At 38.6% G+C, this 27,672-nt stretch overlaps 1 protein-coding gene across 5 annotated transcripts in view; it reads left to right on the top strand.

Moving 5' to 3' along the window:
* Positions 1 to 27,672, top strand: part of LOC105469947 (phosphatidylinositol-4,5-bisphosphate 3-kinase catalytic subunit beta) — a 188,503-nt gene that overhangs the window by 105,928 nt on the left and 54,903 nt on the right. For all 5 annotated transcript variants that reach the window (XM_011721593.3, XM_011721596.3, XM_011721594.3 and 2 more), the window contains 3 exons: positions 17,817 to 18,068; positions 20,224 to 20,320; positions 25,484 to 25,614. In XM_011721593.3, coding sequence (XP_011719895.1) covers positions 17,817 to 18,068; positions 20,224 to 20,320; positions 25,484 to 25,614 — 480 coding nt within the window. The remainder of the gene's footprint in view (positions 1 to 17,816; positions 18,069 to 20,223; positions 20,321 to 25,483; positions 25,615 to 27,672) is intronic.

Here is a 27,672-nt window from a genome sequence, read left to right as displayed (position 1 = left end):
GAAAAGAAAAAGTGCAAACATGATTAAGAAGAAAGGTGCTGGTCTCTCCTTACCATCATAAGGGATTCAAAGTTAACAAGCTTTTTGAATGTCCTCCAGGTTTATAAAAATATATATAAACATATGATATGGGAATTAAAGGGGTTTTGGTTGTGTTTATTTCTGTTATTTGTCAAATGATTTGTTTGTTAACAAAGGGATGATACTATATATATTGTTGTATAACTTGATTTATTCACTTTATAATACATGTTGGACAGTCCTCTGGATTAGTAAATAGTAGACTTCCTTGAGGATTTTATTCTTCTTTTTTTTTTTTTTCCTGAGATGGAGTCTCGCTCTGTCGCCCAGGCTGGAGTGCAGTGGCCTGATCTCGGCTCACTGCAAGCTCCGCCTCCCAGGTTCACGCCATTCTCCTGCCTCAGCCTCCTGAGTAGCTGGGACTGCAGGCGGCCGCCGCCATGCCTGGCTAATTTTTTGTATTTTTAGTAGAGATGGTGTTTCACCGTGGTCTCCATCTCCTGACCTCGTGATCCACCCACTTCGGCCTCCCAAAGTGCTGGGATTACAGGCATGAGCCACCGCGCCCAGCATTTTATTCTTTTTTTAAAAAAAGAAATTATTTATTTAGAGACAGGGTATTACTTTGTCACCCTCACTAGTGCAGTGGCATGATCATAACTCACTGTAACCTTCAACTCCTGGGCTCAAGCGATCCTCCTACCTCAGCTTCCCAAGTAGCTAGGACTACAGGTATATGCCATCACTTCCAGCTAATTTTTATTTTTATTTCTACTTTTATAGAGATAGGGTCTTGTTATGTTGCCAATGCTGGTCTTCAACTCCTGGCCTCAAGCAATCCTCCTGCTTTGGTCTCTCAAAGCACTGGAATTACAGGCACAAACCACCATGCCAGACCAGGATTTAATTTTTTTTTTTTTTTTTTTTTTTTGAGATGGAGTCTGGCTCTGTTGCCCGAGCTGGAGTGCAGTGGCCAGATCTCAGCTCACTGCAAGCTCCGCCTCCCGGGTTTACGCCATTCTCCTGCCTCAGCCTCCCGAGTAGCTGGGACTACAGGCGCCGCCACCTCGCCCGGCTAGTTTTTTGTATTTTTAGTAGAGACAGGGTTTCACCGTGTTAGCCAGGATGGTCTCGATCTCCTGACCTCGTGATCCGCCCGTCTCGGCCTCCCAAAGTGCTGGGATTACAGGCTTGAGCCACCGCGCCCGGCCCAGGATTTAATTTTTAAAGGCAAAAATCACACGGAGTCAAATCTACCCACCAGTCATATGGAATATTATATATATATATGGTTTTGTTTAGTAATTTATATGTATAGAATCTACATAATAACAAATGGGAATTTCTACTTGTTCTTCCAATTTGCAGGTTATCGTATTTGTTTTCTGTAGATAATTTATCAGTTCTTTAATTTTTTTATGGTTGGTATTTCTCTGCAGCCCTTTATTTAATTTCTTCCTAAAAAATATCCAAGATAAATATCTTCATGGTTTGTTTTTTCTCAAGCATTATGCGTTGCTCCTTTGTCAGTGGTCAGAAACCTAATAAAGTCATTGACATTTTATGTCCATGTGTTTTGCCACTTCTATCAGGTATCAAGCTTGATTGATTCTATTGTTTGCAGTTATTATGTTCATGGAGAGGATTAATGGGCTTAATGACAGGTAGTATTTAATGTATGTACCTCATCCCACTGTACCTAGCACTGTCGTTCTCTTTTTCTTTCTTCTCCCCAGCAGGATTATATAGTTCAATTTGAGTACATTAAATGTAATTATGACATGATTTTCCTTTAGATATATCTTGCTACACAGGTTAGGAGCTCCAGTAGAATGTTAAAGCAAAATCTGAAAAAAAGTGGCAGCTTTACATCTTTCTTTCCAAACTTTTTTCTTTCCTTTATGCACTGGCTAAGACTCCCAGTACAATTTTAAATAGAAGTGATAAGGGCAAATGGGTTACTCAGGGTTCTCCAGAGAAACACAGCCAATAGGATACAATATGTATATCTATATCTATATTATCACATATAAATAAATAAGCAAAAAATATAGAAGATTTATTATAAGAATTGACTTATATGATTATGGAGGTGGGCAACTGGAGACCCAAGAGAGCCAGTGGTTGAGTTCCAGTCTGCATCTGAAAGCCTGAGAACCAGGAATGCCAGTGGGTGTAGTTCCCATCTGAAGGCTGGTAGGCTTGACACCAGGAAGAGCCAGTGTTTCATTTAAGAGTCCCTAGGCAGGAAAAAAAGCCAATGTCCCAGTTACAAGGCAGTCAAGCAGGAAGAATTCTCTCTTACTTGTGAAGGGTCAGTCTTTGTTTTCTTTTAAGTATTTAGCCAGTTGAATGAGGCTAGCCTACATCAGGGAGGGCAAATCTGCTTTACCCAGTCTACTGATTACAATGTTAATCACATCCAAAATCACCCAGAATGATGTTTAACCAAATATCTCCTTAGTAACACCCAGAAAAATGTTTGACCAAATATCAGGGCACCCTGTGACCTCATCAAGTTGACATATAAAATTAACCATTATAGTAGACTTTTTTCTTTTCTTTTCTTTTCTTTTCCTTTTTTTTTTTTTTTTTTTGCCGAGACAGTCTCACTCTGTCACCCAGGCTGGAGTGCAGTGGCACAATCTCGGCTCACTGCAACCTCCGCCTCCCAGGTTCAAGTGATTCTCATGCCTCAGTGTGTGGAGTAGCTGGGATTATAGGCGCCTGCCACCACACCCAGCTAATTTTTGTATTTTTAGTAGAGACAGGGTTTCGCCATGTTGGCCAGGATAGTCTTGAACTCCTGACCTCAGGTGATCCACCCACCTCATCCTCCCCAAATGCTGGGATTACAGGTGTGAGCTACCACACCCGGCCTGACATCTTGATTTTGTTCTTTATCTTAAAGGACAGCGTTCATTTAGTCTTTCAACTTTAATTATAATGTTGTAGTTGTTTTCTTAGATGCCCCTTATTCAAGAAATTCTTTTCCTGGTTTGCTGAAAATTTTTACCCTTTAAGAAAAAGTTGATTACTTTTTCTGCATTTTTTGAGGTGATTTTTGATTTGTATATTTTAATCCATTGGTTTTCTTTTTTTTTTTTTGAGGCAGAGTCTTGCTGTGTCGCCCAGGCTGGAGTGCAGTGGCGCAATCTCAGCTCACTGCAAGGTCCGCCTCCCGGGTTCATGCCATTCTCCTGCCTCAGCCTGCCTCAGCCTCCCGAGTAGCTGGGACTATAGGCGCCCACCACCACGCCCGGCTAATTTTTTCTATTTTTTTTAGTAGAGACAGGGTTTCACCGTGTTAACCAAGATGGTCTTGATCTCCTGACCTCATGATCCACCTGCCTCAGCCTCCCAAAGTGCTGGGATTACAGGCATGAGCCACCTCACCCAGCATCCATTGGTTTTCAAAAGTTGAAAGCAATCTTACTTTTCTGAAATAATGTTCACTCGGTCAAGATGTGTTAGCCTTTTTATACATTATTAAATTTGAGTTATTAATATTTTGTTACAGATTTTATTGTCTCTGCTCATAAGGAAAATTGAGGAACATTGATGTGTTGTTGACTTGTAATGTCTTTCTTTGATTTTGGTATTAGAATAATGTTGGTCTTATTTAATGAGTTGAGAAGCCTTCCCCTGCTCTATTTTCTGAACAAGTTTACGTGAGACTGGTATTATTTATTCCTTAAATATTTGATAGAACTTACTCCATGCCATCTGAGCCTTAAGTTTTCTTTTTTTTTTTTTGAGATGGAGTCTCGCTCTGTCGCCCAGGCTGGAGTGCAGTGGCCGGATCTCAGCTCACTGCAAGCTGCACCTCCCGGGTTTACGCCATTCTCCTGCCTCAGCCTCCCGAGTAGCTGGGACTACAGGTGCCCGCCACCTCGCCCGGCTAGTTTTTTTTTTTTAATTTTTTTAGTAGAGACAGGGTTTCACCATGTTAACCAGGATGGTCTCGATCTCCTGATCTCATGGTCCACCCGTCTCGGCCTCCCAAAGTGCTGGGATTATAGGCTTGAGCCACTGCGCCCGGCCTAAGTTTTCTTTATGGGAAGATTTTTAATTAGAAATTCAATTTACAGGCAGGCGTCATGGCTCATGCCTGTACTCCCAGAACTTTGGGAGGCTGAGGCGGGTGGATCACCTGAGGTCAGGAGTTCGAGATCAACCTGACCAACCTGGTGAAACTGTCTCTACTAAAAATACAAAACTTAGCTGGGCATGGTGACGCATGCCTGTAATCCCAGCTACTTGGGATGCTGAGGCAGGAGAATCGCTTGAACCTGGGAGGCAGAGGTTGTGGTGAGCTGAGGTCACTCCATTGCACTCCAGCCTGGGCAGCAAGAGCAAAACTCCGTGTCAAAAAAAAAAAAAAAAAGAAAGAAATTCAAAAGTTATTTAATGGGTATGGTAGACAGATTTTCTGTTTCTTTTGTGTCAATTTTGGTAATTTTTGTCTTTCAGAGAATTTGTTTTGTTGTTTTTGTCTGGCATAAAGTTCATAGTAGTCCCTTATATTAGTTTTCTGTTGCTGGATAACAAAATACCATAAATTTAAAACAACATTTACTTACTAGCTCAGCAATCTAGGTGTAGTTTGGCTGCACTCCTTTTTGAAAGCTCTGAAAGAATCTGTTTCTGAACTGATTAAAGTTGTTGGCCCAGTTCTGTTCCAGTTCTGATTCAAGTTGTTGGCCCAGTTCTGATTGTAGGCCTGAGGTCTCCAATTCCCTGCTGGCTGTTGGCTGGGGTCTTCTCTCTGTAACTAGAGGCAGCTCTCAGATCTTTGCCCTGTGGCCCTAACTTTTAAGTCTGGAGAATTTCTCATGTATCAAATTTTCTCATGCTTTGACTCTTGCTAGGAAGAGCTGAGTGTCTTTTAAGGGTTCAACAAATAAGTCAGGCTCACTGAGGATTATCTGCCGTCCTTAAAGCCGACAGTATCATATAGTATAACCTAATCACAGTAGTCTAATCCATCGTATTTGCAGTCTGAGAGATCATACAGGACACATGACTCTGTATGAGGTCTGTAACAGAAATCTCACGTGTTCCGTGTTGACTTACCACTTTGCCTCCCTGGCACTTGAACGTCTTCCGTCTCTGTGGGAGTGCTTGGAATTCTGTAGCGTATAGCTTCCTGGTCAGTCTTTCCTCAGCCTTGTAGGGCTTTTTGTTTGTTGTTTGTTTTTGTTTTTTTTTTAAAGACAGAGTCTTGCTCCGTCACCCAGGTTGGAATACAGTGGATAAAACACGGCTCACTGCAACCTTGACTTCCTGGGCTCAAGAGACCCTCCTGCCTCAGACTCCTGTGTCTGTGGGACTACAGGCATGCACCATCACACCTAGCTAATTTTTTTTTTTTTTTTTTTTTTTTTTACTTTTTATAGAGACGAGATTTCACTGTGTTGTCCAGGTTGACCTCAAACTCCTCCGCTCAAGTGATCATTCTGCCTCAGCCTCCCAAAGTGCTGGGATTTCAGGCATGAGCCACCAAGACTGGCTAGCCTTGTAGTGTTTTTGTCTTTCATGTGTACATCTTAATTAATATTCAGCAGAAGCTTGAACTCAGTGTTGCCTAAAATCTAGAAGATGGCATTATTTATAGCTGTGGATAGCTCTAGCAGGAAAGGCATCTTCTGACTCTTAGAGAATGTATGAATTGCACCTTTTTTCTCCTCTTTTTGTTTCTTTTCTCTCTTTTGCATTGCCCCAGTCTCTGAACAGTATTGTGGCAATAGCAACAGCGGTAGCAGTGGCAGTGGCAGGAGCAGTGGGGACAGGCAGAGCCTAAGACTCAGAGTTGAATGTCTGCTTCAATTATAGGAGTTGTAGACACCTCCTAGTGTTTAGCATAGTGTTTAGCATAGTTGCAGGAAGTGTGGGTGAATAAAGCCTCAGCTTTCTGGTTGGGTAACAAGTAAAGTGGAGCCCCAGCCTACTAAAAAATACTTGGAACACTGCAGAGTGAGATAAGCTCAGGAAAGCAACCTCTTAAAGTTATTTGTGTTTATAAGCTTATTTCTGAGCTGTGCATATGAGTATCTGCTCTTAACAGTCTACATACTTTGAGAAGTGAACAGTGGCATATTCCATTACCCAAGTCTCAGACTGGTTAATGTGTAGTGCACGCATGGGACACATGCAAATAGCCCTACGAGAAGACTTGAAAACTGAACTGGTATCGGAACTGCAGCTTACAGAAGGCTCATGGAAACTTGCAACTGTTGAACCTAACTAACTATGGTCCCCTAAAACAAAAATATCAACATTCTCCATAGGATATAAACAAGACCCAGTGTCTCATAACATAATAGACAAAATATCTGGAATACAATTCAAAATTAGTTGACACATAAAGAATAAGGAAAATCTGAAGTTGTGGACGATGATAGTTCAGTAAGCATCAGTGACAAGATGACACAGATATTGGAATTATCTTACAAAAACATTAAAGCAGTTATGAAAATGCTATAACAACTAAGGGCAAATACAATAGGAGGGACTGGAAAGGGAGAAAGTTTCAGCCATTAAATAGAAGATATAAGGAGGAATCAAATGGAAAATTCAGAACTAAAAAATATAATAACTGAAATTTAAAAATACACTGAATGGACCCAATAGCAGAATGGTAATGTGAAAGGAAAGGGTCAGTGAACTTAAAGATTAATCAATACAAATTTTCCAGTTTAAAAGAGTAAAACGGGAGAAAAATTTGATAGAGCCCCAGGAACCTGTGAGAAAATACCAGAAAGTCTAACATTTGTGCAATCTGACTTTGAGAAAAAGAAGAGCAAAAGTACAGTTCAGGAAGACTACTTAAGGAAATAATCACAGGAAACTAGATTATTGGCAAAGTCAGCAAAAGACAGAAACACAAATTCAAGAAGCCCAAGAGAAATACAAGTGCAGACATATCCTGTATCACACGTATCAGTCATACATCATAATTCCCCATAGCCTAGTTATATAGGTCGTAGGACTCCTTATCTATTAAAGTATATAACCCAAGGAAATTGTATCTTTGATCTTAAACATTAAAAAATATATATTTAGGGAGTATAAATGCAGATTTCTTACATGCATGTATTACATAGTAGTGAAGTCTGGGCTTTTAGTGTATTCATCACCCAAATACTGAACACTATGCCCAACAGGTAAATTTTCAACCCTCACGCCCCAACCCCCTACTCCCCTACTTTCCCTGTATCTTCCTCTTTTTATCTTCTTCTTTCAGTGCCTGGAACACTAAATAAATATTTGTGCAATGAATGAATACGTTTTAACATAACTGTCTCTAACATTTTATCCTTAGTTTAAGGTCACACAGTATTCTTCTCATAAGTCAAAACAAAGCTACCTTCTTACAAATTGTGACATAATAAAGAATATATGTTTGGTCTCCGCCCTGACTTTTGGCACAGAGCTCCTTAAGTCCCTTGTCATTTCCTGAGTGATAGGAGCATCTATTATTCTAATGGTTTGATCTAGTCTCAGTGTCCTGACAAAAGAGCTTTCAAGACCCATGGAATCTGGGTAATGATAGGAGTGTCTTTTTGTATGCTGACAAGATGAATGAAGACTTAAAGCCCCTAGATAGTTCCAGGATGGAGCCGGTTGCCAGAGAAACCAACCACATGAATAGAGGATTGGAACATTCAGCCCCACACCGGGACTTCTGGAATGGGGAGGGAGGATAGAGACTGACTTAACAGTGGCCAGTGACTTAATAACCATACCTACTTAATGGAGCCTCCATAAAAACCCTAAATAATGGGGTTTGCAGGGCTTTTGGGTTAGTGAATATATCCACATGCTGAGAGGATAGTGCAGGCAAATTCCATGGGGAAAAGCTCCTGCACTTGGTACCCTTCTGGACCTTGAAGAACATATATATACCTTTTCATTTGGCTATTTATTTCTATCCGTTGTAATATCCTTTATAATAAATGGATAAATGTGTTTCCCTGAGTTTTGTGAGCCATTAGAGCAAATTGAACCTGAGGAAGGCTTTTGTGGGAACCCTCGATTGATCAGAAGTACAAATAATAACCTGGGATTTGCAATTGTCATCTGAATTGGAAGTCAGTCTTATGGCACTAATGCCATAACCCGGTAGCATCTGTACTAAGTCCAGGTAGTGTCAAATTGAATTGTAGGATACCCAATTGGTGTCCAGAGAGTTAGATAATTGGTTGTTGTAGGAAAAACCCTCACATTTGGTGTCTGAAGTGTATGAAGGTAGAAAAGACAGTTTTTCCCTTTTACAAATGATCAAGGCTGGGAAATTCCCAAAACATGGGAATTTCCACCTATTCATGCTACTGATCTTTTTTTGTGTCTAATATCTAAGGGCAAAAATGTAGTGGATTTTGGCCATATTGTGGAACAAGAAGGAAATTAAAATGTTGATGTGAAAAAAATTCATATCTTATTCAACACAGAACATTTTTAATTGGTGAGTATAGGAATGCAGTCTGTGTGTTGGCTTGGCACCTCCCTGCTATAGCACAGTGGCAAGTCCTTTGCATGACAAAGCCTGACTTCTTTTGCTCTCCTAATGTTCTGGGGCTTGTGAAGAAGTGTTTCTATGAAAATTTATTAAAGTTGGATAATAAAACATGTAACTGTATAAAGCATGGTTATTATTATTATTATTTTTTATTTTTGAGACAGGGTCTCACTCTGTCACCCAGGCTGGAGTGCAGTGACACGTCTCGGCTCACCACAGGCTCCGGCCCCAAATCTCAAGGGATCCTTCCACGTCAGCCTCCTGAGTAGCTGGGATCATAGGCGCACACCACCACGCCCGGCTATTTTTTTGTATTTTGAGTAGAGAGGAGATTTCGCCATGTTGCCCAGGCTGGTCTCGAACTCCTGAGCTCAAGTGATCTGCCCACCTCGACCTCCCAAAGTGTTGCGATTACAGGCGTGAACTACTGTGCCAGGCTTTAAAGCATGATTAATTATACTTTAAAATGCTTTACTTCTCAAGATTAAAGAAGACCCAGATCAAACTTCAGGAAATGGGACAATTTTTATAAAATTTCATGTGATACAAATTTAGAAAATGGATTTTGTTACTGCTTTTTCTGAAAACAAAAACTTTTTTTATGCTTTTTTTTTTTTTTTTTTTTTAAATGGGAGATTCTAAATTCAGAGAACAAAATTTTTAGCATCATTATAAAGTTGGGTCTTTTTTCCTACTCTTGTTTCTTTTTGACCATTTGTCAACTTTAATAATTTTGGTAAAGTACACAGAGATTTCTCAAGCAGAACCGATCTTAATGATGTGGCCTTAAATAAATCATACTTTGACTATTAAATAATGATACTTATTTTCAACAATTTTTTTTCAGAATGTACAGAGTCTTTTTTTTTTCAATTGTCACCATGCTCAAGTTAGGTTAGTTCTTTACTGTTATTCTTTCCCAGATCACATTCTTTGTTGTAGCTGTTCACAGGTGGTATGGGACTTTTTTTTAGCCCATTATAATTGAGGGTTTTTTTTTGTTTTTGTTTTGTTTTTTGAGCTTTTATAGCAGCTCATCCCTAATTCTACTTCATTTCCTATACCTGAGTTTTACCAGAAGTTTTTGGATGCAGTTATAACTAGCATTCTGTTTTGTTTTTAAATACTAGCTAACATTTATTGAGCCTTTATTATATGGTGGGTACTTATTTGTCTTTTATTTCTCAATATCTTTATCACCAGAACATTGAAAAATAATCATTTGTAAAATTCATAATTTTCTGCATAAATTATATTTAAATGCCATATTAAAAAGGTGACAAATTCATGTAAGATTACCGAGAGTAAGAATTGAATACCATTTTAATCCTGATATTCCTATCTTATAACCTCTCATACAACAGATGCAAAATATATTTTATGTATGTTTTGTTTTATTTGTGATTTACCAAATCTCATTTTACAGATTATTTGAGGTGAGCCTACAGCCTCTCACACAGTCTTTGTGTGTGTTTGTCTCTCTCTCTTACATAGCACATACAGTATACACAGTTTTGACTTAAAAAAAAAATAGAAGATAGTTAATTGACAGGAAATAAGAAAAAAAAAACCACCCAGTAGCAAGATTTCCAGTAGGTATGTATATAATATTAGATCCTGTGTAATTATTTGCTTGATGTGGGCTACATATTTGGCTGTCTGCTTGCCCTACACCTAGTGGACAAGGCAAAGAGAAAACATGATCAGTTATAATATTCAGAATCTCATAAGATAAAACAAACTATGAGTTTGTAGCATATTTCAATACTGTAAATTGAGAGAGATATGCTTAGGGAATCCTTATGAATGAGACACAGTGTGTAACGTAGTGAGCACCAACACCTCTGACAATATCATATTATAGTAGGTAAAATAATGCTTCTCATCTCTCTTATAATGTCTTTCACTAGGTAGACATAAAATATATTGACAGTGTAATCTGGAAAAAGTCATTCTAGAAGAGACCAGATTAATTCAGTCTTAGTACTGTATTCAGTCATTTGATGGTTTATCTTTAATTGAATCATATTTAGACTTCCTAAATAAATACTGTGTGTTTTTCAGGAAATTCTGTATGCATATTTTTTTTTTTTTTTTTTTGAGACGGAGTCTCGCTCTGCCGCCCGGGCTGGAGTGCAGTGGCCGAGATCCGGCTCACTGCAAGCTCCGCCTCCCGGGTTCACGCCATTCTCCTGCCTCAGCCTCCCGAGTAGCTGGGACTACAGGCGCCGCCACCTCGCCCGGCTAGTTTTTTTGTATTTTTTGGTAGAGACGGGGTTTCACCGTGTTAGCCAGGATGGTCTCGATCTCCTGACCTCGTGATCCGCCCGTCTCGGCCTCCCAAAGTGCTGGGATTACAGGCTTGAGCCACCGCGCCCAGCCTGTATGCATATTTTTATTCAAAACTGGATTTGGGAATGATTAGACAATGGAGACTTTGTTGTGTTCATTTAAGATCAAATAAGATCAAAGTGTGTGTGTGTCTCTCTCTCTATATGCACACATGGATCATCAACTGAGCTTAGAGTAACATTAAAATAATCTTGGCTGGGTGTGGTGGCTCACACCTGTAATCCCAGCACTTTGGGAGGCCGAGGCAAGTGGGTCACCTGTCAGGAGATGGAGACCAGCCTGACCAACATGGTGAAACCCCATCGCTACTAAAAATACAAAAAAATTAGCTGGGCGTGGTGGCGGGCGCTTATAATCCCAGCTACTCGGGAGGCTGAGGCAGGAGAATTGCTTGAACCTGGAAGGCACAGGTTGTAGTGAGCCGAGATCATGCCATTGCACTCCAGTGTGGGCAAAGAGAGCAAAACTCTCTCTAAAAAAAAAAAAAAAAAAAAATTATGGATATGAAGTTTCTAAGCAGAAATCATGTGTGAATAGATGGCACTGCCCTTTCCCCCACTCACCTTTCATGAACATGTATGGAGTGTTAGTTGCCAGTGAAATCACTTTAATTTTCCCAAAAAGAAGCTTAAACAGGGCTTTAAAAATTTTTTGTAGTTTGCAGACTGATTATCTCTCTGGAGAGTAAATGGTAATAGAAGTTTTGAGCATAAAAGGTAAGAAATCTTGTAGTAACAAAATAGTTTTTTCTTTATTTTCTTTCTTTCGTTTATTTTCTTTCTTTTTTCTTTCTGAATGAGGCAGGGTCTTGCTCTGTCACCCAGGCTGGAGTACAGTGGCACAATCTCTGCTCACTGCAACCTATGCTTCTCGGGCTCAGGTGATCCTCCCACGTCAGCCTCCCGAGTAGCTGTGAGTACGGGAGCATGCCACCATACCTGACTAATTTTTGTATTTTTTTGTAGAGATGGGCTTTCGCTGTGTTGCCCAGGCTGGTCTTGAACTCCTGTGCTCAAGGGATCTGCCTGCCTTAGCTTCCCAAAGTGCTGGGATTACAGGTGTAAGCCACCTCACCCGGCCTGAAATGGTAATTTTATATTTGAAAACAGTCAGTCATGGTGCTGGCCTGCCTGAAAACATTTGGGATGGAGAAGAGGCAAGTGATTAGGTTTATCCAGGATACAGACTTCCAGATGAGTGTGATGGGAGAGAGGCATTTGCAGATAATTTTGGTGAGAGTGAAGGCAGACAAAACTATTAGAGAAGCAGAGAGAAAGAGGTGTTGGTTGTTGAAATAGTGATCTTAGTGATGGCTACAGAGTTTTCCTTTGGGAATGTATTAACAGTAAGTTGGAATTGGGGTGGAATCTGAGTGGTGGATTTGGTTGGTTGGAAACTGAGATGTAATAATTAGTGATTTGGAGGTGCTAGGGTGTGGTGAAGTCAAATTCAGGGTGGGATCGTGGGATTGTGTGGCTGAAGGGAAGGAGAGAAGTACCCAGTTGGAGATTTTGAGGTCAAGGAACTCAGAAGTCAGGTGGGTTGTTTGCTTCAGGCATGTGGACCCTGCATCAACACCTCTTAGTGATTTTCTTCTCACTTAGTCGTCATCAGATCTTGGAAAGCAATTACTGGTATCTTCCTTGTCAGAAACTTGAAAAAGTGCACCACCTTTGCTTGATTCCCAAGCTTTTTTTTCTAGCCTAGATATTTCTTCAGGTCTCATTTTCTATTTTCACACTGTACATACACATTTCTTCCCCTACCCCCCTTTTTTTGGTCAGTGTTTGCAGAGCAGATTGGGAATTTATATGAATTTAGTTTAAATGAATGGAATTTAGTTTAAATGTTGAGTATATAATGTCATACACAATTTTTGGTCATGTGTTTAAAGCTGCGAAATTATTTCTTCAGTCTTGAAAGACTTCTCTGGAGATGATACAGAGCTGATACAGACATTGATGATGGGGCTGTTTCTTCATTACTCAGGAGAAAATAATTGTTGGATGGTTCTTACAGGCAACTAAACTTTTATTTAGAGAAACAAAGTAATTAGGAATATAAGAAGTGAAGTGTGTCTTAATAGGCCTTCACTTATTCCTATTCTATCTAGTGTTCTATTTTAGCTATGTAAAATACCACACTAGACCGGATACGTGGTGGCTCATGCCTTTAATCCCATCACTTTGGGAGCCAAGGTGGGGAGATGGCTCGAGCTCAGGAGTTTGAGACCAGCGTGGCCAACATGATGAAACCCTGTCTTTACTAAAAATACAAAAATTAGCCAGGCATGGTGGTACGCACCTGTAATCCCAGCTACTTGGGAGGCTGAGGTAGGAGGATCACTTGAACCTGGGAGATGGATGTTGTAGTTAGCTGAGATCATGCCACCTCATTGCAGCCTGGGTGACAGAGTGAGACTTCATCTTCAAAAACAAAAACAAAAAAAATCTGTGCTAAAGTAAGTTTCTCATAATTTAGATACTTTGAGTATAGCATATAAGGTAGATAGAAATATTTTCTAAAAGTGCTGTTGTATAAATCTTTCTTCATAATTTTCTTTAGTTCATAGTCTTTAGAAACAAAATGAAAGTCCCCAGGCTTTTTGACTAATTTCTGGGAACACAGGGAAATACCATTTGAAGTAGTTCAGAGACATGGACTTAAAGAAAGGTTGCTTAAGGGTGTGACTACTTAATCCTGAAACTGCCTGCTTAAAGAGAGGGAGAAAAACCCAAATGGTTGTTTTAAAAAATAATACCTAATACAAAAATAGGCATATAGACCAATGGAACAGAATAAAGAGCCCAGAAATAAGGTTGCACACTTGTGACCATCTGATCTTCAACAAAGTTGACAAAAACAAGCAGTGGGGAAAAGACTCCCTATTCAATAAATGGTGCTGGGATAACTGGCAAGCCATATGTAGACAATTGAAGCTGGACCCCTTCCTTATACCATAAACAAAAGACAGGTGGATTAAAGACTTAATGTAAATGTACACTTACATTTACTTTAAATGTAAAACCTCAAACTATAAAAACCCTGGAAGACAACCTAGGCAGTACCATCCTGCACTTAGGAATGGGCAAAAATTTTATGACAAAGACACCAAAAGCAATTGCAGCAAAAGCAAAAATTGACAAGTGGGATCTAACTAAACTTAAGAGCTTCTGCAGAGCCAAAGATCAACAGAGTAAACAGCCCACAGAATGGGAGAAAATATTTGCAAATTATGCATCAGACAAAGGCCTAATAGCCAGCATCTATAAGGAATTTAAACAAATTTATAAGAAAAAAAGACCATTGAAAGTGGGCAAAGGACATGAACAGACACTTTTCAAAAGAAGACATACATGTGGCCAAAAAGCATATGGAAAAAAGCTCAATGTCACTGATCATTAGAGAAATTCAAATCAAAACCACAGTGAGATACCATCTGACACCAGTCAGAATGGCTGTTACTAAAAAGTCAAAAAATAAAGAGATGCTGGTGAGGTTGTGGAGAACACTTACACAGTTGGTGGGAGTGTAAATTAGTTCAACCATTGTAAAAAGCAGTATGGCAATTACTCAAAGAACTAAAAGCAGAACTACCATTTGACCCATCAATCCCATTACTGGATATATACCCAGAGGAATAGAAATCATTCTACCATAAAGACACATGCATGCGAATGTTCATTGCAGCACTACTCACAATTGCAAAGACATGGAATTAACCTAAATGCCCATCAGTGACAGATTGGATAAAGAAAATGTGGTATTCACCATGGAGTACTGTACAGCCATAAAAAAGAATGAGATCATGTCTTTAGGGAACGTGGGTGAAGCTGGAGGCTATTATCCTTAGCAAACTTATGCAGGAATAGAAAACCAAATGCCGCATGTTCTCACTTACAAGGAAGCTAAGTGATGAGAACTTATGAACACAAAGAAGGAAGCAACAGAAACTGGAGTCTACTTGAGGGTGAAGGGTGGAGGTGGGAGAAGAGCAGAAAAGATAACTGTTGGGTACTAGGCTTAATACCTAGATGATGATATAATCTATATAACAAACCCCTGTGACACCAGCTTACCTATGTAATGAACTTTCACATGTACCCCCAAACCTAAAATGAAAGTTTAAAAAAAAAGCAAAAAATTTTTATATTTTCATTCATGGTTTCATTTAATGAGTTTTGGATTGACTATGGCCATTTTGCTGTTATGTCTGTATATAGGGTCTTACATTTAGACATCCAGCCATTTTATGATACTTTCTGGGATATTTTTAAATATTTAAAGGTAACATTATATAAAATAAAAAATCATTGATTTTAGTATTTGTCCCTCTTTAATCAAAGGAGACAATAATCACCAATATTCCAGCCATCCACTATAAACTACTACCTTTTTTTTTTCGAGACGGAGTCTCACTGTGTCGCCCAGGCTGGAGTGCAGTGGTGCAATCTCGGTTCATTGCAACCTCTGCCTCCCAGGTTCAAGCAATTTTCCTGCCTCAGCTCCCACGTAGCTGGGAGTACAGGCATGTGCCACCATGCCCAGCTAATTTTTGTATTTTTAGTAGAGAGAGTTTTACCATGTTGGCCAGGATGGTCTCGATCTCTTGGCCTTATGATCTGCCCACATCGGCCTCCCAAAGTGTTGGGATTACAGGCGTGAGCCACCATGCCCAGCCTATAAACTACTTTTATTTGTATTCTTCACACATTTTAGAAGGTGAACATGCCTCTTTTTTTTTTTTTTTTTTTTTTTTTTTTTTTTGAGACAGAGTCTTGCTCTGTCGCCCAGGCTGGAATGTAGTGGTGCAGTCTTGACTTACTGCAACCTGCTTCCTGGGTTCAAGTGATTCTCCTGCTTAGCCTCCCGAGTAGCTGGGATTACAGGTGCTCTCCACCACACCCAGCTAATTTTTATATTTTTAGTAGAGATGGTGTTCCACCATGTTGACCAGACTGGTCTTGAACTCTTGACCTCAAGTGATCCACCCGCCTCAGCCTCCCAAAGTGCTGGGATTACAGGCGTGAGCCACTGCACCTGGCCGTGCCTTTGATAGTATTTTGCTATAGTATAGTATTTTGATAGCATTTTGTGTTATACTGTTTTTCATTTAAGTTACATCATAAATCAACTTTTTCTTTGTATACAGCATAGATAGACTTCACGATGAATTGAAAGTAGGAGACAAAGGTGACTGAGTAGCTGCTGGTACCATTGTCACTGTGGTAGAAAGAACATGAGTGATTATGGTTAGTTAGCTTCTAAGGTAGATTTTTGTATGAGTTTGATTTTAGAGAGACTTGCACAGGTTTATAGCCTGCTGGAGGAAGATTTTTCCAATGCAGAGGAGCAAAGGAGCAACATCTCAGTACTTGGGGAGCTGGAGCAATATGGGACCAGGAGACTTGAATAGAAGGATTACGCCTTTTTCTGGAGTTGAAGGGAATTAGGTCATGTGTTCAGATGTAAATTCCTAGTGACCTGAGGATTTACTGCAACTACTTTTAGTATCCTTTGTAACCCCCGTTACTTGAATATTTATCATATTATTATAATCCATCTGCGTTTAGAATAACCAATTTTTTTCATTCAGCTTAATTTTTTTCAAAAGAAAAGTTTCAGATATACACAAAAGTAGAATAGTATAATGAACCTCCATGAACCCATCATCCAGCTTCAAAAGTTATTCTGATACCTTTTTAATAATATTTCTTCAGCTTTTAATCGTTTAAAAATATTTAACTTTCTAATCCATCTGTGTTTATTTTGCTGGAATTAGATAAAAGAATGCTATTAAGTCAGTAATCTTTTTTTATTATATCTCTGGCCTATTAACCTACAGTTTTATTTATGCCAGCATAGCATAGTTTTAATTATTTTAATAGGTTTTAAACTCATAATTATAAATATCTATAATTAAAATTGCTGCTTACATCAGTATTTAAATTTTATATTACTGTTTAAATATATTTTAATATCTGTAGATGAAGTGTGTGGATATTCTTGGGTATTTATCTTCCTTTTCAAATACTGAGGTGGTAACTCTTAACTAGCCAAAAAAGCTTTGTTGATAAGCTTTTGAAAAATGAAAGCTAAGCCTAAACAATTCCACATATGTATTCATTTATTTAGTAAATATTTATTGAGTAATATTGTGTGCCAATATCACATCTGAATAAACTGGTATAAAAACTTTCTACCTTAAAAGTGTATCACTGGGTCAATCTCTGTGTTTTACTACTGTTTTTAGCTCTACTTTCTCCCTGACTTTTAAATTGGTGATAATTAGGTCTTTTAAAAAACTGCAAATGAATAAAATTGTCTGGGACATCTTATGCATGCCCTGCATCACTCTGGCCCTGGGCCTTTAGGGAAAAATAAAGGACAGTGATATATAGGATAATCATAGATATGGATAGAATATCTTTTGTTAGCTCTTGACTTAGTATGAAAAATCCATAAATTATTTAGATGTAGAAAGAAACTTTGGAGCCATCTCATCCATTCATTCTTTCCTACACATAGAGAAGACAAGACCTCAAGTAAATGAAGTCAGTGGGTAAGCATATGATAGTATGCTTATACTTACTGTCTTGATTTCTTTAGACTTCTTTAAACCATTGAGCACCCTGGTATTTGGACCAATATGTGATTTTGTAGCTGGTTTACTTAGCAAGTGAAAAACAGATTAAACTATCTACAGTTTACTGAACAATAAAACTAGTTAATTACTGTCTAGTGGTTCTGTAGACAAGTAGGCTTTCTAAAACTTGGCATGCTTCTTCTTCCGGTATGTTCCTTCCTTCTCCAAAATAAAGATGTTTTTAGTGTAGAAACAAACAAACAAACAAAGAAAAAAGATGTTTTTAGTGGTACAGTATTCATGACTTCGTATTTGTTTTTGTCTGCTTCATTACAGGTTCATGTCAGGGCTGGTCTTTTTCATGGTACTGAACTCCTGTGTAAAACCATCGTAAGCTCAGAGGTATCAGGGAAAAATGATCATATTTGGAATGAACCACTGGAATTTGATATTAATATTTGTGACTTACCAAGAATGGCTCGATTGTGTTTTGCTGTTTATGCTGTTTTGGATAAAGTAAAAACGAAGAAATCAACGAAAACTATTAATCCCTCTAAATATCAGACCATCAGAAAAGCTGGAAAAGTGGTAATGATATACCAACTTCCAAGGATTGTTTTATATAGGAATAATTTTAAGACTGTTTGGAATAATTGAGTAATATAAGTTAAATTATATTAGATAACTTTCATTCTTAAAAACTGATTTTAAGAAAATAAAACATTTTCATGTTTATGTCTTTATATTTAGGTTAATGCATTTATTTATGTTTATGTTTATGCATTTTTTTGCAATCTTGCTCTTTCTACCATGGATTTTCTTTTGGCAGATTTATTTTATAAGTATTTTATTACATATGTAATACTTTAAAGAAGATATAAAAATGATGATATTTGAAAAATTTACAGTTATGCAGTCTTTCAACTGAAATTTCATGTGACAGATATGTTTAAGAATTCAGAATTTTGTGCATTTTAGAAAGATCATTGATCCTAACTGACTCAACATATCTTGTGGGGTCTGGGGCATAAATGCGTCATTAAACGTGTTAATATTTGGAGTGAAATATTTGAATATTCATACTAAATGTGACTATCATTAGATTTTTGTTATCTCTGGCCACTTTTTGCTGTCACGTGAGCTATGAACAAACCTTCAGTTTTTAGAGCTTCTCAGATTTTGAAATTATGGATATAAGAGGATGGACCTGTTGTCATACTTTCATCTTCCATGTTATGTTTTCAGTCAAGTGTTTCACTTTCTTCTAGCTTTTTGAAAACTTTTTGGTGGGATGGGGACATTAATTTTATACGTTTTTAAAATCTAGTTACTATATTTATCTATATGAATTTGTGTTCTTTTATTCTTTTTTTCTTTTGAGACAGTCTCACGTTGTCGCCTGGGCTGGAGTGCAGTGGCACTATCTCTGCTTACTGCAACCTCCTGTCTTCCGGGATCAAGCGATTCTCCTGCCTCAGCCTCCCAAGTTACTGGGGCTACAGGCGCCCGCTACCACACCCAGCTTATTTTTTGTATTTTTAGTAGAGACAGGGTTTCACCATGTTGGCCAGGCTGGTCTTGAACTCCTGACCTCGTGATTCACCCGCCTTGGCCTCCCAGAGTGCTGGGATTACAGGTGTGGCCACTGCGCCTGACCGTGTTCTTTTATTCTTAATATGGGAATATAAGCATCTCTGGTTATCATCTATAATCGTCTAAAAATAATTTTTAGACTAGGTACAGTGGCTCATGCCTGTAGTCCCAACACTTTGGGAGGCTGAGGTGGGAGAATTGCTTGAGGACAGGAGTTGGAGACCAGTCTTGGCCACATAGTAAGATCCTGTCTCCAAAAAAAAAAAAAAAAAAGGTACCCTAAAAATAACTTTTAATGACTAAAAAGTCACAGAAGCGTTAGTTCCTTAGTATTTTTTTCTTCCCTGATATAGAATTATCCTCAAAGTGTTTGATTATAAGATTTTTGATACAAAATGGCAAAATTAATCTATTTAAATGTTTATATAAAAGTCCTCTCAGCTCAATGCTTCCTTTTTAGAGACATATTTATATACCTAGAGACATTATCTCCGTCCGCATTGAGATTTATGTAGTCTGAAAGCTCTTAAAACATGTATTCTGATATTGTACGTATTTTCTTGGATTATTAAAAATTTCTCATTTTGGCTGGGCATGATGGCTCACACCTGTAATCCCAACACTTTGGGAGGCTTAGGCAGGTGGATCACCTGAGGTCAGGAGTTTGAGACCAGCCTGGCCTACATGACATAACCCCATATCTACTAAAAAGGCAAAAATTAGACGGGTGTGGTGGCGGGTGCCTGTAATTCCAGCTACTCAGGAGGCTGAGGCAGGAGAATCTCTTGAACCTGGGAGGTGGAGGTTGCATGAGCTGAGATCATACCACCACTCCAGCCTGGGTGACAGAGTGGGACTCCATCTCAAAAAAAAAAAAAAAAAATCTCATTTTCACAAGGCTGTTTATCCATATTCTATCTTATTCATGTACTATTTTATTATGAATTGTTAATTGGGTTTTAAGGTTGTTCTTAAACATAATAAAGATATTGAGCATTTTTCTATGTATATCTTGTTCTTATTTGAGAAGATTATTTTGGAAATCGTCCAGAACTTTCTAGAACTAACATTATTGAAACAAAGGACATGTGCACGTTTACACCTTAAAGTTATTCTTAGCATATTTATGTAATTGTATCTTTTTCAACAGCATTATCCTGTAGCGTGGGTAAATACGATGGTTTTTGACTTTAAAGGACAATTGAGAACTGGAGACATAATATTACACAGCTGGTCTTCATTTCCTGGTAAGATTTACATTCTTATCCTTAGTGTTAAACAGTAACTAACTTTTGGCATGTGGACTAGTTAATATTTTCTTATGAATCACCATTCTTTCAATTTAGTAAAATAAAATTATCATTTTGTATTATTATTTATTCTAAAACAGATTTACACAAATTATTTTAATGTTATCATAAAATTACTTGTTTCTGAGTAGATTTCTTTACAAATTTTGTTTTGGTTTAAAATCGGCCTATATTTTATTTTATTATTTATTATTTATTGTTTTGTAGAGACAAGGTCTTGCTATATTGCCAAGACTGGTCTCAAAACTCCTGGCCTCAAGTGATCCTCCCAAAGTGCTGGGATTACAGGCATGAGCCACTGTTATTGGCCTATATTTTAAATGATTATTTTAACAAGTTAGTATTTTAAACATACTTCCAACAAATAGTGTACCATTATTTTGCTAGTAACAAGTTAACTCTAGTATTAACAAATTATTAATTTAGCTCATTACAGATTGTCTAGTCTGACCATGGGACGTAACTTTTAAGTTTTGTGATGGGTAGCTTTGTCTTTAAATCTTATACATCTCCGTATTTAGGAATGAAATCGTCTAAGTTTCTTTTTTTTTTTTGAGACGGAGTTTCGCTCTTATTGCCCAGACTGGAGTGGCAACAGACTGGAATGGCACGATCTTGGCTCACCACAACCTCCGCCTCCCAGGTTCAAGCGATTCTTCTGCCTCAGCCTCCCTAGTAGCTGGGATATCAGGCATGTGCTACCACGCCCAGCTAATTTTGTATTTTTAGTAGAGACGGGGTTTCTCCATGTTGGTCAGGCTGGTCTTGAACTCCTGACCTCAGGTAATCCGCCCGCCTTGGCAACCCAAAGTGCTGGGATTACAGGTGTGAGCCACCGTGCCCGACCAAAATAGTCTCAACTTCTGACTCAGTCAGTGCTGCCAGGCACACAGTGGGGGAAACCTATTCCTGGGTATATTTCTTATTTTAATGAATGTGTGTTGCTTTCAGCATTTTTTGTCGTTTTTTTTTTTCCTTTTTCTTTTTTTGAGAAATTCTCCTGAAGAACAGTGTCTTCTTTATAATAACCTTTGTTGCTCCTAATTGTGCTAACTTTCTTCATTAGTAGAAGGAATATTCTCTAATTAGGGAGAAATAGTAAAAACACTTTTTTTTTTTTTTTTTTTTGAGACGGAGTCTTGCTCTGTCACCTGGGCTGGAGTGCAGTAGTGCGATATCCGCTCACTGTAGGCTCCGCCTCCCGGGTTCACGCCATTCTCCTGCCTCAGCCTCCCGAGTAGCTGGGACTACAGGTGCGTGCCACCGTGCCCAGCTAATTTTTTGTGTTTTTAGTAGAGACAGTATTTCATCGTGTTAGCCAGAATGGTCTTGATCTCCTGACCTCGTGATCCACCCACCTCAGCCTCCCAAAGTGCTGGGATTACAGGCTTGAGCTACCGCACCCGGCCTAAAATGCTTTTTCTGTAGTTGGCTTTAGCCTGAAATTTGATGTAAGCAGAGCACCTTCCACACACACCTTTATTTCTCAAATACTACTGAGAATACCCTCATCACATGAGGTAGATGGTTTTATTTTCATTTTTACAGGTAAGTGAAGCTCAGAGAAAATAAGTGAGTCTAAAATCTTCCCATTGGTCTACACTGCTTTCTCAAATGTTGGAATTTTTAGTGTAAATCTTACATTATAATGGTGGTTTTCTTTTTCTTTTTTCCTGTCTTTATAGTTTGTTGATATATCTAGTAAAGTTGTGAACTAATTTGAATTTGAATTTTTTAATTCATGGCTTTGTAAGTAACATTTGAAAATGTTCATGTACTAGCAGTTGTCACCTGAAAAATTATTTTTGGATAATCATTTACTGACATATTTATAAACTCTTTGCAGTCTAATAGTGTGTGTGTATGTCCTTTTATTCCTATGTTCTCCAGCATGTACCTCTAGCAATTTTCATTAATTATGTTATTCCCCAAATGTAGGAGAGCTGTGTATATTTGACGTATTTCTTTTTTTGTTTGTTTGTTTGTTTGACTCAGGGCCTCACCTTGTCACCCAGACTGGAGTGTAGTGCCTTGAACACAGCTCACTGTAGCCTTGCCTTCCCGGGCTCAAGTGAGCCTCCCGCCTCAGCACCCCAAGTACCTGGGACTACAGACATACACCACCACACCCGGCAAATTTTTTTTTTTTTTTGTATTTTTTGTAGAGACAGGGTTTCACCATGTTGCCCAGTCTGGTCTCGAACTCCTGAGCTCAAGTGATTTTTACCTCCTCAGCCTCACAAAGTGCTAGGATTATAGGTATGAGCCACTGCTCGCAGCCTATTTGACATATTTCTTAGGAGGAACTAAACTTTCACAATACAATAAAATATAGCCCCAAAATACTATATTTTCTTGAAAATCTTAATTTTGACTCACACATGTTCTCCAGAATCACCAACCAACTTGACTAGTATTTTTAGTAAAAATTAAAATTTTTGGTGGTGTTAACTTGGCATAATACTATGAACCTGACTTCCTCTGAGAAAATGTATGATAAAAAATAATAAATGAAGAGTTAGTTCTGCATGTGTCAGCTCTAGAATTGTTACATTTAACCCCGTAGGGACAAGCAAGAAGCAAAGAAACCACAAATAGTCTATCATCTAGAGTCCCTAAGTCATCATTACAAGGTATATAATCACAATTATTTTTTTTTTTTCTAACTTTCCGTAATTTTTTATGTATGGACTAGGAAATACAAATGTGGATTCCTGTTTTTCTCCCTATACTTACAGAAAATGGCACTTTCGGTATAATGTATAATGTTCCGCTCCTTGCTTTGTTTACCATATCTACCTATATGGAGAACTGTTTTTTCCCCCCATGCCTGTGCTACTATAATGAATAACCTTGCTTATGTACAGGTGTATATATGAGATAAATTCCTTAGAGGTGGGTGTGTTGATTCAAAGCATAGATAAATTTATAATTCTTGTAATTACAAATTGCTCCCCAATAGAGTGTATCAATTTTTACTCTCCATGTGTAGTATATATGAATGCCTTTTTTTGCCAGATATGGTGGCTCACATGTGTAATCCCAATGCTTTGGGAGACTTAGGCAGGAGGATCACTTGAGTCCAGGAGATTGAGACCAGCCTGGACAATATAGTGAGACTATCTCTCCCTATACACACAGAAAAAGAGTGCCTTTTTTTCTGATCACTTTTGAACAAGATTAAAGGATTACCTCTATATTTGGGGCTAATAAGTACTAAAATACTACATTTGATTTCAGTTAGGTTGCATTTGATAGGACAAAAGTATAATAGTACTAGAGAGCAGAAGTATGAAACTGTAAATTGCTGAGAAATCAGCTCTAGAGGTATATAAATTATTAGAATTGAGCCAGCTGCAATAGTGTGTGTGTGCTTGTAGTCTCAGTTAACTCAGGAACTTGAGGCAGGAGGATCGTTTGGGGCTAGGAGCTTGTATCCAGCCTGGGCAATGTAGCAAGACTCTGTCTCTAAAAAACAGCAAGATAAAAAAAAAAAAAGTTGCCTCCATCCAGGTGAAAATTGAGTCTGGGCTTGGTGTGATTGCTCACACCTGTAATTCCAGCACTTTTGGAGGCTGAGTTGGGTGTATCTCTTTTTTTTTTTTTTTTTGTTTTTTTTTGAGACGGAGTCTCACGCTGTCGCCCAGGCTGGAGTGCAGTGGCGCGATCTCGGCTCACTGCAAGCTCCGCCTCCCGGGTTCCCGCCATTCTCCTGCCTCAGCCTCCTGAGTAGCTGGGACTACAGGCGCCCGCCACCGCGCCCGGCTAATTTTTTGTATTTTTAGTAGAGACGGGGTTTCACTGTGGTCTCGATCTCCTGACCTTGTGATCCGCCCGCCTCGGCCTCCCAAAGTGCTGGGATTACAGGCTTGAGCCACCGCGCCCGGCCGGGGTGTATCTCTTGAGCTCAGGAGTTCAAGACCAGCCTAGGCAACATGGTGAAACCCTATCTCTACCAAAAATTTAAAAATTAGCTGGGCGTGGTGGGTTGCGCCTGTGGTCCCAGCTACTCAGGAGGCTGAGGTGGGAGGATCACTTGAGCCTGGGAGGTGGAGGTTATAGTGAGCCAAGATCATGCCACTGCACTCTAACCTGGGTGACAGAAACCCTGTCTCAAAAAAAAAAAAAAGAAAAAGAAAATTGAGTCTGTGAGGTGAGAAAATATTTATTTAAAAAGGTGAATGAAGAATTAAGGAACAAAAACTTGAAAGGATTTTCCAGCTTTAGGAGATAATTCTGAGTGTGCACACTTTATGGACATTAGACCTAAGTAGAATAGATCTGATATTTTTTTTCCTTAGGAGATACAGAGAGAACAATTGTACTACAGTCAGTATAAGAAAAGAAAAATTACTTTGGAGAGGGGAGATCTTAGATTGTACACCTAACTCTTATTTTCTCATCATGAGTTTCTTATCTGTGAAATAAAAAATTTATATAATGTGAACTCCAGAGTTTTCTAACTACACTGAAATTCTAAAATCACACACAGAATTCTGTGAATTGACCATATTTAGGGTGGCGGAAAAGGGAAAGGAAGGAGTACCTTGAAGAAAGAAGCAGTTGGTGAGGTAAAAGGAGTGCCACTTAATGGAGTATTCCAGAGGCTACCAGAGAAGGTATTTTCTGTCAGCAGTTACAGGATAATAAAGAGCATTATCATTAGATTTGATAAGAATGTCATTGATGACTTAAAATACCAATTTGGTTATTGTGACAACCATGAAAACCAGACTACATGTGATTAAGAAGTCCGTATATAGTGATAAGATTACAGTTTCTATGGGCCACCTAATTTTGATGGAGGGAGAGCAGTTCCAATTAAAGTATGTTCAAGATTGAGAACTAAATTTGAATAGAGGTAAAGTAGCCATTCAGTTTTGTTAACTTTCTCATTTTTTAAAGATGTATGCAAACTCACACTGAAATTTTGTTCCAAGCATTAACAGAAAATTAGAGGCCTACTGATAGAATTGTCTGTCACACTTCTGTAGTTGACACACTTCTAAGGTAATTTTCGTGAGAGGAGATTCATTACAGCTTTTTAAAGCTTAGTTTTAAAGACATTTTTTAAGAACCAAAATTATTTGCATGTTTTAGATGAACTCGAAGAAATGTTGAATCCAATGGGAACTGTTCAAACAAATCCATATACTGAAAATGCAACAGCTTTGCATATTAAATTTCCAGAGAATAAAAAACAACCTTATTATTACCCTCCCTTCGATAAGGTAAGCTAATTATTTAAAGGGCCACTATGCATGAAATAATTGAATGATTAGTTCCTCTGTGTATAGTTTAAGCTCTGTCTGTCTCAAAACTTCCCATACAATGACAGCTTTGTTGAGTGGGAAGACCATGGATCAGGGAGCCTTCTTAACTCTGTTAGTTCTGGCTTTATCACTAAGTAAGAAAAGGTACCTCCAGGCCGGGCACAGTGGGTCACGCCTATAATCCCAGCACTTTGGGAGGCCAAGGCGGGCAGATCACCTGAGGTTGGGAGTTCGAGACCAGCCTGACGAACATGGAGAAGCCCTGTCTCTACTAAAAATACAAAATTAGCCGGGCATGGTGGCACATGCCTGTAATCCCAGCTACTCGGGAGGCTGAGCAGGAGAATCGCTTGAACCCGGGAGGCAAAGGTTGCAGTGAGCCAAGATTGTGCTGTTGCACTCCAGCCTAGGCAACAAAAGTGAAACTGTCTCAAAAAAAAACAAAAAAGGCACCTCTGGAGTTCACTTTTCTTATTTATAAAATGAAGAAACCAAAATTGTTCTATAAATTTATAAAAAGGGCTATAAATATTTTTATATGTAACTCTGAATATATAAAATGTTCAGTGAAACATGCCCTGCATGTTGTTTCAAATATTACAGGTATAATCACTGCTGTATTAGAATTGATATTCAAAGAACAATTGATTTTTGTTGAATATGTCTGTTAGTGGCGCTTCCTAATGTAGTTATTTTATAGAATCTATAGTAAGGACTTCATTTCTAAATATATTTCTTTAATATACATACTGCATGTCTTGGGGATAAGGAGATTATCTAATGGGGGCTAAATATAGGGCTATGGTAATTTACAGGCTAAGAGAGCTGAGCTGTCATATTTTATCTTTAGGTTTGGCATGGTGTTTTTTGTTTTAAAAAATGGAGTCTCTCTGTGTCGTCCAGGCTGGAGTGCAATGGCACAATTATTGAGCCTCAAATTCCTTGCCTCAAGCAATTGTCCTACCTCAGCATCCTGGGTGCTGGGATTACAAGTGAGAGCCACTGCACCTGGTAGTGTTGATTGTTTTTGTTTTTGTTTTTGCCTTTTTTTTTGAGACGGAGTCTTGCTCTTTCGCCCAGACTGGAGTGCAGTGATGCAATCTCGGCTCACTGCAAGCTCCACCTCCCAGGTTCACGCCATTCTTCTGTCGTAGCCTCCCAAGTAGCTGGGACTACAGGCGCCTGCCACCACACCTGGCTAATTTTTTGTATTTTTTAGTAAAGACGGGGTTTCACCGTGTTAGCCAGGATGGGGTAGTGTTGGTTTTCATAAGGAAATCTTTGAACAAATTCTCAGAAAATAGGAGGCAGGCACCATGGTTCAAGCCTGTGATCCCATCAACTTGGGAGTCTGAACCAGAAGGATCACTTGAGGCTCGGAGTTCAAGATAGCCTGCACAACTTAGAGAGACCCTTGTCTGTACAAAAACTTAAAAGTTAGCTGGGTGTGGTGGCATGTGCCTGTAGTCCCAGCTAGTCTGGAGACTGAGGCGGGAGGACTACTTGAGCCCAGTAATTTGAGACTGCAGTGACCTATGGTCATGCCACTGTGCTCCAGCCTGGGCAACAGAGAGAGACCCTGTCTCTGGGGGGAAAAAATGTTCAGAAAATAAGCTGGAAGTTTATTTAATTTCCTCAATCCGCTTGAGTACGAACTGCCTTTGAAGATTGATATTATACTTTATAAATACTTAAAGTATTATGCAAATTAAATTTATGTAATTCACTGTTTCTTTCTTCATTTTCATTATAATTGGATTTTATCCATCTAAGGAGTAATTTTTTATTTCAAGTTTTTAAAATATGTTTTTCTGAACAATAATTTATAACCAGATTACATTTTGTGCTTATTATAATAGAAATTTCAAATGTGGCAAGAACCACATACCTTAGTATACACTGAGTAGAAAAAGCTACATTTTGACTCATCCAATATATTTATGTAGTGTCTTTAGTTATTCCTTCGCTAGAAATTTATCCATAAGCTGTAGCTACTCGTGATACATTTAATAGTCC

The sequence above is a fragment of the Macaca nemestrina genome, chromosome 2, assembly GCF_043159975.1.
Source record: "Macaca nemestrina isolate mMacNem1 chromosome 2, mMacNem.hap1, whole genome shotgun sequence".
NCBI classification, from domain to species: domain Eukaryota; kingdom Metazoa; phylum Chordata; class Mammalia; order Primates; family Cercopithecidae; genus Macaca; species Macaca nemestrina.
The sequence above is the reverse complement of the archived record's forward strand: the minus strand, read 5'-3'. Positions and strand labels throughout refer to the sequence as shown.